At 40.4% G+C, this 13,692-nt stretch overlaps 4 protein-coding genes across 4 annotated transcripts in view; 3 read left to right on the top strand and 1 right to left on the bottom strand.

The window, feature by feature from the left end:
- The window catches only part of LOC116170367, a 631,383-nt gene that overhangs the window by 317,065 nt on the left and 300,626 nt on the right, over nt 1-13,692 (top strand). The gene's annotated exons all lie outside the window — the stretch shown is intronic.
- On the top strand, nt 14-4,321 carry LOC116170458. Its single transcript, XM_031486885.1, has 4 exons — nt 14-349; nt 403-848; nt 914-1,959; nt 2,017-4,321. The coding sequence occupies exons 1-3, from the start codon at nt 86-88 to the stop codon at nt 915-917; spliced, it is 714 nt and encodes a 237-aa protein (XP_031342745.1). The 5' UTR covers nt 14-85; the 3' UTR covers nt 918-1,959; nt 2,017-4,321.
- LOC116170429 lies at nt 257-2,383 on the bottom strand. Its single transcript, XM_031486820.1, has 2 exons — nt 886-2,383; nt 257-820 (listed from the first exon to the last, which is right to left on the bottom strand). Exon 1 carries the CDS (start codon nt 2,360-2,362, stop codon nt 1,442-1,444), a length of 921 nt encoding a protein of 306 aa, XP_031342680.1. The 5' UTR covers nt 2,363-2,383; the 3' UTR covers nt 257-820; nt 886-1,441.
- LOC116161118 lies at nt 11,287-12,959 on the top strand. The gene is made up of 4 exons (XM_031474347.1): nt 11,287-12,316; nt 12,427-12,504; nt 12,565-12,642; nt 12,704-12,959. The coding sequence occupies exons 1-4, from the start codon at nt 12,027-12,029 to the stop codon at nt 12,957-12,959; spliced, it is 702 nt and encodes a 233-aa protein (XP_031330207.1). The 5' UTR covers nt 11,287-12,026.

Below are 13,692 nucleotides of genomic sequence, written 5' to 3' on the forward strand. Positions count from 1 at the left end.
TTCGTATCTTTATATTTTATAAAACGTACATTTAATAATTACACAGGCATTCCGAGCGAGATGTAGGAAAGTTGCGGCTAACGAGATGTACCACAGGCTTCGTCGAAAGTGCAAATACAATCCCCGGGAATACAAATCGAGGCGGGCCTACGACCGGGTGATGAATCAGAAGGGTACCATTTATAGACGGAAGTTGATTGCCACCGGCAAGTTAAGTGATACCCTGAAGATGAACGCTGCGGAACGGTTGTTTGCCCTGCTTCCGGGGTACTTGCAGTGGGCGAAGATCAGGGTACTGGAGGACTGGAGGGAGAGAAATCGGAAGGCGAAGGACCGGTTGTACCAGTTGGTAAGCTCACATAATCACATCACCGTTCAATGCATGAATCAATTAAATTTTAGCAAAAACGACGACGAGAATTTGTTGAGCGGGCGTTGCGTTCGAGGGACACGGACCGCTTAATTATATGTTTCCTCAAAAGACCTCTTGTGCTGCAGAAAATATTCGCCGAAGGCGAAGATTTTCGACCGGCGATAAAGTTTCTTTTGGGGCAACGTATCACTAATTATGTGGTCCGGTTGGTGGAGGTGTTGCGGGAGAGTTCCACATTCCAAACGAGGGCTGAGGAATTCTTGCAGAAGGGGCGCCGGATGCCCAGTTTCGTACCGACCTTCGAAGCTGTGCATCGGGATAGTCCCTTTGTCGATGCGAGACATCCTCGGCTTCCGTTGATGTACCGTAAGCAACTGAACAGACTGATGTCTTCCAAGAAGGTGGTGGAGGCAATGGTCTGTGCAGTTCGGTGCAAGTGGAACTATCCTAAAATATTTCCACCCTCTATGACTGAGTAAGTATGACTGAGTAAGTACAACACCATAACTTACTTCATTATAACGAGGCCACTATTTTCAGGTAATTTGATTTCGTTGTGGCTCTTCTCTTCCTTCCTTTGTCTTAAATAATCGGTTTTTTACTTGCTGATTTGGTACATCCGCCTGGCAGCTGACAGATCTATAAATAGTCCATTTGTTATAAAAATACCTTAGAGAAGGAAAGATAAAGGAGGGGTAAGGGTACTCTTAAAATGTAAACAGCTGACGCCCTGAGGTACACTATATTGTCCACGAGTAAAATACATGCGGAGTTTATGCTTATGCAACTTAAAGTACAGGGAACGCTGCTGTAAACGCCCCGATCGGTTGTTCGATATTTCGTAATGAAATTTGCAAAAAGAATACGCTGCAGTGTAGTTTAAGTTGCTTATATAAACAATCAAAAGATCCCACTCCAAAGTTTGCCTATGAAATTAGATGCATTACCGAAGATCGGAAGTTTGACGTTTGTGAATGTCAAATCATAAGGTGTTTTATGAGTGAAATAGGTTATTGTCATATAGGTTAGTCGTACGGGAAATAATTTTTTAAAAAAAAGGAAGTGTTTTTATTGTGGGAGGCTGTCGATGATTTTTCTTAACGTTTCTCGTTGTTTTTTGCCGGGTTTTACAAAAGACGGTATCGGTTCTGCGCGATTAAATACTTTCACAAAGTGTTCGGCAATTTTGAATCTCCCCCTGCCCTTTAGCTCCACAATGTAATTTATGTGGCGAGTTACTCTGACCACGTCCACACCCTCGCCCAGCCAATAGCCCATGAATTTGGCTTTCGCCCAAACCAAGTCCCCTACATTTATGGGCGGTGGAACGGTGGCCAGAGGATTGACAGGGTCGGTAGCTGATGGTGAGGGCGAAGATGATGAGGAGGAAGATGAGGGCGGAGAGTGTCGGATCGGCGACGGCGATGCGGGGTTCGTCACGATGTCGTCCCACCCGGCTTGTGCGCCCGCGTTTGATGGACCAGCAACAGCTGCATCGATCGCTGCCCGTTTGTTCATCTGCCTTGAACGTGGCCTACTTCCGTCCGCACAGCGATGGACCTCAATAGCGACCGATGTAGGTGCAGGTAAGACCGTGGGCTCCACCGCTGTGTTTTGACTTTCATTTTCCATGTTCAATGCAGATGAAGGACCGACAACATCATCAATCACCGCCGTTGCTGTGTCCTCAACACCTGCCGTCGACACATCCGTCGAGGACGACTCCTGGGACGACCTTTCTCGCATCGCTTTTCTCCCCCTTTTTTGCCTTTGTGGCCTTTTTTGGTACACTTTTGGCTTTATCTCGTACCAAAAAGGGGGAAAAAGTCGGAGCGCTTGCCCCAGCAACTCTTTTGCCTCTTCTTCGGAGCCGGCTTCGGCCACAAAATCGTTTACTTCGCTTTTCTGCAGCAATGTTTTCAATATTTCGACTGCTTCTGTTGGAGGGGGGGCACTTAATTCAAAAATCGCTTGAATTATGTATTCCATTTTAGATTTGCTGTACCCGCCTTTAGCCGTTCGCTGTTTAACTCCCTCCAACGCAGCCGAGTGGTCCAGTAAATGTGCAAGGGCCGCAACAGGGGATAGGGAAATGACGTTTTTAGTTTTTAGATCGTCGAAATTGTGTCGTATAAATTCTTCTAATTTGACCTTCGTATCCCTTGTTGCGTAACCCTTGTAAAATTCTTTGCATATCTGGTTGATATTAATTTCGGCCGCTGTTTCATACTGCCGTATTATGTTTTTCAAAATTTGTAGCCGCACCGGTCTGAAGAAGAGGCTCTAAAATAAAGTAACGATTTGTATTTGTCTGTTTGTCTGTATGTCGTTCGTTTTGTACAATTAATTATAACAGGCGATCCGACAGGTCGCCTTTGGAATTTTTCTTTAATTTTAATTTGAACTTCCAAAGGCCACTCGATGGACGTTATAGATATTATAGTTTGTATAGTTACTTACATTAATTGCTTCCATGCTTCCTAAAATAATGATGTATATTTAATTAATTAAATTAAATGTAAAAATTAAATAAAAATTAAAGTTTTGAAAAATGTAATAAAAAAAAAATAAAAGTTTCGTAGAATAATATAGCTGATATAAACGTGTACTCAAAGAGATTTGGAAAGGAATGAAAACATAAGGTGAAATATTTGCATATTTGATATCAGTTGTTTGTCAATCGAACCAAATTTTAATTTTGATGGATTATCTGAACTTATCCCAGAGAAGGAGCGCGTAATTTTTGAAGGGGACCCGGTTGATAAATAACCGAACGAGGGAGTTTTAAAGGGGGTCATGTCAAAAATTTTGAGTTTTTTTTGAATTTTGAGTGCCTAAATGGCCTCGTGGCCCAAAAGTAAGGCCGAATTTGGATTCAGAGCACCCCTATTACTAATACATATAAACCAAAAAAAATTTCAAGTCGATATCTCGATAAATAAAAAAGTTGCATTTTTTGACTTTTTCCTACGTCCCGGCATAGAAAAATTGGATTCCTCGCACCCGATTTAGTATAAGAACGATATTTCTTTCGATTCTGAGAGATTGACCGAAACCCGATACTTTTGATGGTAACTTAACCACATCCAAGTTTATTAATATAACTGAAATCTAACCTCACATAAGAAATGACGATGCAACAAAACGTTCAAAGTTGGGCATTTTTAGAATGAAGGTAGGCCATAAATAAAACGCATTTCTTAATAATATAAGAAGTCTTTATTTTTTGTCGGTCTCGTCTGTCGTTTTGGTCGCGTCGAAGTCTGGTCGGGTATTGGTGGCGATGGGGGCGAAGCTGGCGGTGCGGAAAGGTCGGGTGTTGGTGGCGGTTGGGGCGATGGGGAAGATGAGGAAGAGGAAGAAGAAACTGGGGTTGGAAGTCGAGGAATGTCGAGGAATTGCAGGAGGGAGTCTTGGGCCAAACCGTACAGTCCGTCGTCGTATACCGTTGTCTGTACGGCGTCGAAGGTCAGTTTGAACTGCCCTCGACGTCGCAGTCGCTGGAATGCGGCGACGGACTGTTCGGAGTACTGTTGGGGTCCGCGCAGCATCTCTTCCATCAACCCACGAAGCACTGCTACGCTCGGCCCACCTTTCGAATTCGGCAGCAACTCTATGTCGAGCCCGACGTGGAAGGCGACATAACAAAAGGCAGCCAGAGGGGACGCTACGTACATATCCATCTTCAGCCTTTCGAAGTGGTGACGGATGACGTCTTCAAGTTTTCGAGCTTGCTGAAGACAGACATAGCCACGCCAGTATCCTCTCCGCACTGCCTCGAAGTCTACGTCCTCCACGCGGTGGTAGGAGCGCAGCAGGTGCTGAAGTTTATTTAACTTCAGGGGTTGGAAGAAAATATCCTGTATTTATTCGTATTTAGTTTTTGTTAATTTATTAATTTCTTAAGTACTTACAGGAAGTTCCATTATAAAAATAAAGTGTACTTGTATAGGGTTACTTTACTTATGAGTAGCAGTAGGGTAAAAAAAAAATGTAGTGGCAATAGTTTTGTTGTTGTAGGCAACTAGATGCACATTCTTGTAGTTGGAGTTGCCTATACCTATCTAGACCTTGGTGACAGTAAGTTGTTTTTTGACATGACCCCCTTTAAAACTCCCTCGTTCGGTTATTTATCAACCGATCGAGCTCGTTGAGGGATCTTTGGAAAGCTAAAGGATCAGAGAATCCGCCACAATTTGAGCCCAGTGGGTCGAAGGGTTACGTCACAGCAGCGGACCAAAGTTAGGGTGGATTTTCTCCGGAACCGGATGTCCGATCTTTTTTTTCTTTAGGTCGCTTAATTCGCAATCCTACAAGTCAAACGAGTACGAGTACTTAAGTCAAACTGATAACCAAAGCGAAGCACGAAACGGAATCGATATGAACAACGCAGAAATGTACCTTTTAATACCTATCGAGTTGCATTTTACAGTAAATCGTTGCTATTAGACCAATGAACTTTGTGTGTCCGCATTGCAAAGCTACTGAAGCCCCGGGATTATGTTGCAGCAGTGGCCAAGTGAAATTGACGCCATCGGAAATGGGCCAGATTTTATACATTTTTTGACTCATATCCAGAAATACAGAATTGCTTTCAAATTACGGCATTTGGCGCAGCAAAAAAGAGGTACGTTGGTAGCTCTGAATCGCCAAAAATAGAAGTGAGTGCGTTTATTTTTTATTATTTTGGGGAGATTTTGGGGCAAGTGTGTCAAAATCTCTTTTCCGGTTAAAGGTCTATTCGCATTTTACGGAACCTCAACGTCACGTCACGGACCGGCAACGTCACCTAAATCTTGCTGCCAATTCACATTTTACGTCAATAGTTTCTTAGGATGGTTGCGATTGGATTTTTTATTCTGGACCATCTGTTTTTATCGTGCTCAGATTAAATAGGAGAACATTAGCATCAGCGTGACGTCAAAGAAATGTTAGAAACTTATCTCGACGGTTCGTGACGTTGACGGTGCGTTCCGTTACGTTATATGTGAATGTTATCATAAGAAATATTTATATATATATATATATATATATATATATATATATATATATCTCCCACACAGAGAATTGGTCAAACGGGCAGTTTTGGATGCTTATTTAAAATTTCCTTATGGAAAATTTCAAAATGTCGCATAGGTTCGACGTAAAATTCAAAATAACTAAAAATGGTCATTTCCTTGAAATGTCTTATATCATCGAAAGTATAAGAGATATAAAAAAAAGTATAAAAGTGACTGTCTTTGATACGCTTAATTTAGAATTGATGTCAAAAAAATTCAAGATGGCCACTTTTCGTGCGTGCGTGCTTATATATATATATATATATACAGGGTGACAATTTGAAAACTTACCACCCCCCCATATCTTAGTAAATAAACGAGATATTTAAAAAATCAAAATCCGTTTTGGTAATTCGGAGGGGGAATCACAATGACCTAGTTGGCGACGCACCCCTTCACACCCCCTGCGCCCTAGCCTCCCCAACTTTTAAATCTTAAATAGGGACTCCCCATGTTTGATACGTCATTGGAAAGCTCTGAAACAATGCTTTCCAACCATACCAAATAGCATTACATTTAGGTCAGTAATTATCGTGCAAATCAAAAAATAAACATGGAAAATCGTATTTAACTTGAATTTCCAAAGCCGACTCGACAGCAACTCATTTTTGATCGCCAGTTATAATCTATTCTCAAACTCTTGTCGAACCTTTTCAAATGTTGGTTTTGCAATATTTCGACATTCTTGAATTATTCTCTGTCTTAGTTCGTCTATGTTCGCCGGTTGCGTTTTAAATACGACAGATTTCAAATGTATCATATTAGTTTATTTTTTGATTTGCACGATAATTACTAACCTAAATGTAATGCTATTTGGTATGGTTGGAAAGCATTTTTTCAGAGCTTTCCAACGACGTATCACACATGGGGGGTCACTATTTAAGATTTAAAAGTTGGGGTGGCTGGGGCGCAGGGGGTTGGAGGGGGTGCGTCGCCAACTATGTCATTGTGATTCCCCCTCCGAATTACCGAAACGGATTTTGATTTTTTTAAATATCTCGTTTATTTACTAAGATATGGGGGGTGGTAAGTTTTCAAATTGTCACCCTGTATATATATCAAGGTAGAGAAGTACAGTATTATTGCCTGAGCAACGAGGCACGTGGCGCAGTGGATGCGCTCACCGATGCTATTCGGGAGGTTGTGGGTTCGAATCCCGCTGCCGACTGCTCTGTCTGGGGTTTTGTCAGATGGTTTTCCTCAGACATACGTAGCTTCGCATAATGCTAGCATTATGTTGAAATCTACGAGGCGAATGCTGGAGCAGTACTCTCCCCCTCAGCACCCTAACTCCGTTTCTTCCGTTCCCATCCCTAACTTTACCCATCCTTACAATCCCGTTCTCTGGCTGAAGAGGGCCAGGAAGCCCTGAGCAGCCCGCCTCCGGTATCCCTGTAGTCAGAGCCTTTTTCATTGCCTGAGCACCAAGATTACATCTCGAGGCGCTTGCGCCGAAGGGTGTAAGGTGCGAAGGCAATAATAGACTTCTCTACTGTGGTATATATACTATTTTTTTCGTACTTCCGAGACTAAAGTGACAACTTCACTCCATTATGACAAGGACTGAAGTGTCACTTTTTGTCCCGCCGGGATTAAATTTTACGAAAATCCCGGAAGGATGAAATTACTAGCAAGGCAATTTCAGTAGGTTGTTCCACATTTTGTATGCGGCACTACTTCTTAAACGCATCGTACTGCTGCTCATATAGTTTTTTGGATTTCGGTGGTATCAATTCTTTACCTACTTTGGCTGCTTTTTATCAATATCAAATACACCTTTGTCACCCACCACCAAAATTATGACACTAGCAATGACAGTTCCTATGGTAACTTGTTGAGCAGCGATTTTTTGAAAGAAAGCGTTCTTGAACTCCATACATATTAAGTGTTTCAGTTTAGGAAGTACGAAAAATATCGTATATACCTTGCGACTGAAGTAGTGGTCTTAATCCCTCAGGTAAATTATATATATATTTACCTTCGGGATTAAAAGTACTACTTCAGTCCCGCGGTATATAATATACTATTTCACTACTAGCACTTGAAGTCCTCTAAATTAACATATTATACTGATAAGAAAGTGAACGGTTGGACAGAATTTTTTGTTTATTAATTTAAGATGTCAATCAAGTACGTGGAAGTAGCAGTCAAGAAGGCCGTAAATGTCATTGAGACATTTTCAAAGAGTAATTTCGTTCGAATTTTTTCAAAATGTGAAAATTGTAGGTATGTAATTCCTCTGGAAATGGCGGATGGTGGCAATTATTCATTTTAGAGAACTTGTCTAATCGTTTATTGAGCGAAATTTGGGGTTGTGTTTTCTAAAAGTGACAGCGTGATAGTTCTCATTATTGACTACTAGTTAATAATGTCCACATTATTAACCACTTTGAACAAATGCGGAGAAAGCCTACTTTACAAGTGGAAAATAGGTTAATAATCATGTCATCAGACGCTAGTAGTGAAAAAACAATATTTTGACGTGACGTGACGTTGACGTTCCGTAAAATGCGAATCGACCTTTAAACGGTTGAACGGGTTTAAACCAAATTTGCTACACATGTTGTTAGACATAAAAGGGCAGAATCGCGCAGGTGGGGCGGGTGGTACCTGTGCTAACCACAGCAAATTTTTTGTTATTATTTATTCCAGTCCGAATTGAGTAGGTATTCATAGCTAAGCAAGAGGACAACGTCCGCCGAGTCGGCTAGTGGATTTATATATCGTCGGCTTAATCCGCAAACGTCTTAAGTCCATTTATGACAACTTTACAGGAGAGCAAAAAAACTTTTTAAAACTTACACATTGACAGATTCGGATCTTCACTTTCTATACTTTCAGTTAATTCACATTTGTGCAGCATCAGGAGCCATTTTGTAGACAAAAAAATGTTTAATCAAAATTTAATTGGACTTAAAAGCATTTCTCATCAATATATTTAAACAGCAAGTGACTTACAACATTTTCTTTGAATGTTTTATTTAAATCTTTAACAATTAAAGTATTTAAAATAAACAGCGTTTGTTACTAAAAGAAATGAAAAACTTTGGTTTGTAAAACAAAAGAACTAAAATGACAAATATTTACATTATGTATAGGTACCTACTTAAATTATTTGTATGCAAGGGCGTCATAAAAACCATGATAATGATTATCCAGACTCTTCTTTAAGATCTGTAGATGTTCATATTTTTCCTTTTTAATCGGTATTGGGCCTTTATATAGTTGTGGAAGGTTTTCTATGGCAACTGCCATTGACACAGACTTAGAAGATCCACGTTTGCCGTTATTTAAGTTTTCGTATTCTTGTCCATGTCTTAAAGTGTAAAACAACTGGCCATCTGGTAGGTAACGAAGCCCTCTTATATCGGTTATAAGGTAACTGCGGGGAATAAGGCCCACCTAATTTATTTTAATTTTTATTAAAAAATTGAAACACATTTTAACATAAATTTTTTTTTCTAAGTAAGGTACTACTATAGAGGTAACTAAAAATTCCATTTTGGTAATTTAAATGAAAAAAGAGCACAGTCTGCGAATTTTTTTTTAAACCACTGTACTTGGGCCATATTACCATACATAGCAGATAATAAAGCCCTTCTATTTCTCCTCACAAAACGCACATACAAAGGGCTCATCATCGTCTTCAGTTAATCCAACACATTCTTCCTGGAACCATAACTTGCATTCCGTACATTGCCTCATATCAGCAACAAAATTTTTGTGGCATCCAGCACATAACCAATTCTCTTTGTTGATGCGACCTTTGGAAGATGATGGCTGGGGCTCTGCAGAAGAGGTCTTTGCATGCGTTTTTTTTGCAAGTTGAGGTTGACCTTGAACATTAGTGGTATCTTTGAAAAGTTTTTTGGTTACCTCTAAAGCTTTGTAATTTAAAGCTTTTTTCCGAATTGGTGCGTTAGGTTTTATTTTTACTTCAGGAGTCACCAGCACTTCTGAAAAAGAGTTGTTTGCTTTTTTAGTTTCGTCTCTTAAACTAGCAAGGGGCACGTCGTCTTCTGGACTTGAGTTATCGTTGTTCTCGTCCTCAATATTTCTTAATGTTGCTAAACTTGGTGCAAACGCATACTCTGCTATTGCATCAATGTTTAGGGGATAAATCCCGGTTGCTCTAAACCCGTTGGTTATATTGGCGATGGTCATGCACTTTCCCCATACTGGGGTGAAGATGTCTGAAAATCTTTCCTTGTTTAATGTCCGTGTTGGATGGTGTTCCCAATATCGTAAAAGCTCTTCGTCCCAATGATGTTCGAAGGAACGAAAAACAGCCTTATCCATCATCGGCTGTAATTCGTGCGTCGTGTTACTTGGGAGGCACATCAAATGAATTCCTAACTCCTCAGCTCTTTCTGCTATCGAAATGTCCAAATGACAGGAAGCACCGTCAAATATTAAAACAACTGGAGGGGCAGACATGTATTTCGCAAAATGTTCTAGCCATTTGACGAAGACTTCTTGAATCATGCTTCCCTTTGGAGTCATGTGGACCACGGAGCCACCTGGCAGGCCATCCTCAAATGTCGGTTTTAGCCTTTTGCCCTTAAAAAGAATCATGGGAGGTATCACTTGACCCAAGGCATTGGCGCATCCTACAATGGAGACATTTTCTGCGTGTTCGTGAGCTACTAAATGAACCCTTTTTGCTCCTTTTCGGGCAAGAACTCGTTGCTGGTGGTGCAGATTCAGACGACATCCTTTCTCATCCATGTTGTAGATTTTTTCTGGTTTGTTTTTCACGCCAATCCTTTCCAAGAGATTATTCAATTTGTTGAAGTAATCCTGTACTATGGGTTTGTTTAGCTTTTGGGCTCTGGCGGGATTCATGTTTTGGGCTCGGCGAAGGGAAATAGCTGTGTTTCTTTTAAGAAAGGCTCTGTACCACTCCCTTCCGGCCAATTTATGGGTGGCACTGAAAGGGTTTGGAATTTTTTTTTTATCGACAAATGCAAACACACATCTGCGAATAGTTTTTGGCGTAAGTGGAAAACCCCGTTCCGCAAACCGAATTATCTTAGCTTCTAATTCGCTTTCTAATTCCGAATTCAAAATAGGGTGCCTGCCCAGCTTTCTTTTGGAAATGCCAGATTTAATATGCGCTCTTAACGTTCGACGAGGTATTCCGCAATGATTTTCCACATATCTTTGCGACTTTCCTTGTTTTATGAGATTTAGGGCTTCCTCCATCATTTCTTCATCCCAGTTTGCTCGCATACCCCGATTTTTTTTCCCCATTGTCCTACAAAGTAAAAAATATAATTGCTTTAAACGTATCGGGTAATATGGCCCACCAGGCAGGTAATAAGGCCCACAAGAAATTTAGTGGGCCTTATTACCTGTTGCGCATGGTTTTGTCGGCATTTGACAGCGCGGGGTACAAGGCCGAGACCACGGACCATAAGAAGCAATATTGATCATTATTCTTTACATTAATAATTGCTCTTTTAAGAGCGAGAAAACGAGGTAATTTGATATACGAGGAAAACTTTCCTGCCCTAATGGGTACGTATTTATTGATGTTCACCTTTAAATAGAGAATTTGGTTTAATGCCCACCCAGAATCACATTCTTCGAATGATCCAAGCTTTTTTTGCAATTTTTCAATCACTTCAAACTCGTACCACTCTCTCAGATTCGTCCCAATATCTATGACGGAGTTTCTAGTTGCAAAAGTTTTTAAATCGACATTAAGGTTTTGAGGATTAATAAAATCGCAAGCCAGTACCACGTTAACTTTTAACATCGATCTCTTCAATAGCTCACGCAATTTTCTTAGAACACTGTCATAGGCACGATGTAAAAATATTAAAGGATCCTTGTAACCCAAATTGACAATAATCCCTACCACGAAAACCTGAGGTTAGTGTATACCATACGAGATTAGGGAAATGGGAGGTAGTAGCACCATCATCGGTGGCACCAATTCCACAACCCCCTTTTTGAGAAACACTTCGTAATTTATGCTGTAATAGAGCCAAATAGAATTTGAGTATCCCTAAATTAGCTTCAAGCCTAATTGGATTTTCAATGGGGCTATCTAAATGAATCCTATTGGTAATTGCGTTTTCTAGTATACGTATATTATTACGTAAGATCGAAAGGTGTTTGCAGATCTCCGATTTGCTTTTTATTAATTTGACGGCGTCTCGAGTCAGTTGAACTATGTCACTGCTAAGGGACGCAGCAGACGTAGTCGAAACTGTCGACATACTTACACAAAAAATTATCCAAGTACTTAAAAATATTATTAAGTTGTATTCGCGATCACCGATACTGCAGGGAATTGCTTGTGAACACCAACAACAAGCAATGTATTCCACACAAATCCTGAGACGCAATTATTCGATTTACGACAAAACGATTCCTTTTATATACAGTAGGTGCTCTTGATGAAGGGCAAAGGCAAGAGGTCAAACAACCTGAATAAATGCTACGTTGCATTTAGTTATCTTTTCCGGAGAACATACGCGCTATCTCTCTCATTCCCAAGAGTTCTGCAAACGTTAGCAAAAATTTTATAATAAATACTAGAAACATTAGAGCGCATTTTAATCAGTTACAACGCGAACTCCGAAATGGATACTGCTCGGAAAATGCCTAAGTTATCGCTATCCATGAAAAAGAAACTGCCGCCGGCTTCGAAAAGTGTGCCACCAAAGAGAGTGAACATAATCAGTGATGTGACTGTATTGCCAAGAAAAGATCCGAGGTTGGCATCGCATCCAAAACCGCCACCGCCTGCACTCGTCAAAATTGTGGATAATGGGACCATACCGCCACCGCCCCCGTTGCTAGATGACCAATATTCCATCATTACAATTAACTCGGACGACGAGATTGGAGGGGCACAAGTAACTAAATTACGGTAAATATTCCCCTTTTTATTATGTTACTTAATTACTATCAAAAAAGTTTCCGTCTCTCTCTCTCTCTCTCTCTCTCTCTCTCGTGCTAATATTACATGTTTGCTTATAGTACGGAACCAGTGGTGGAGGATCAATTGGCTAAGCTGTTGGAGGAGCTAGAAGGTGGTACCCAGCCGACACAAACCAGGTAAATTTTATTTCTAATTTAAACAGAGAACATGTTTGTAAGTGATTGATTTCGTTACAGGATGTATGCGCCGTTAATAAGGTCTCCATCGCCTCCAACAGCAGAAGCCGCCCCCAACGTGGCAAAAATCAGTGAATAGTAAGTTAACCAAAATCTTTGTCAAATAGAATTATAATACCGCTTCTCTCTCTCTCTGCAGCACCACTACGATGAGGATTATAAAAAGTCCAGGGGGAAAAAGCCTGCAAAATATGATGCAGGTCTATGGCGTAGGCACCGCTCAATACCCGCAGGCTGATGACTGGGCCATGGGGGGGTCACCAGCAACTCCAAGGCAAGTGGCCGAAGCGACATATGCCCGTCTGCTGAAGCTGGTACCAGTGTACGAGGCCAAAGGCATAAGTGCTAGAAACCGCGTGGAGCAGTTGGTTTCGGAACTGGAAGCAGCAAGATAAAGAGCATTCAAAACGTCGGTGTTCTTAAAATTCGAATTTCGGCGGTTTATTTTCACAATAAAATATTTTGGTGATGGAATTCGGAAAGTTGATGTTAACGGGCATCGAATGATATAAACAGTAAGTGCAATATGTGACGAATTCCATCCAAAAAGAGTAATTACAGTTAGGGACCTACGCTTGCATGTGTGCGAAAAAAATGGATAAATTATTCCGCTTTTTTTCATATAGGTACGTACTTATTTTCCGCTATTAAATTGGGAATTGCAATTAAAATGTAGGTACATATTGTTTCCAAATTTGTAGCTCTTATTAGATTTCGCGCGAGATTGCAGGTTCATTTACCATAAGAATTTTTCAACGTTCTTGGAACTCGGAAGACTTCCTCATTCTAATGAAAAATGCTTTTTATATTCACATCGTGTATTTAGCGAAATTAGTTTTAAACAAACGATAACTTTAAAGATTTTATTTCTGGTACCAAATATTTGAACTAATTTAATAATGAAGCGATCAATATACGGTCGATACTGTTTCGTACAGCTGTACAGTAGCAGAAATTGTAACAAGCAAAACTATTTCCTATTACGTTGCCATTTCGTTTTCGGTGCTCTTATTTCGCGAATTGCGATTCCAAATTAATAATTATGTTACGTTACATTGTTAATCTAGAATGAGTGATCGATTACATGTTTTGCGAAAATGCTCCCCTTCAAAAATAAGTGTTGCTTTC

This window comes from Photinus pyralis, unplaced genomic scaffold, assembly GCF_008802855.1.
Source record: "Photinus pyralis isolate 1611_PpyrPB1 unplaced genomic scaffold, Ppyr1.3 Ppyr1.4_LG1, whole genome shotgun sequence".
NCBI lineage: Eukaryota > Metazoa > Arthropoda > Insecta > Coleoptera > Lampyridae > Photinus > Photinus pyralis.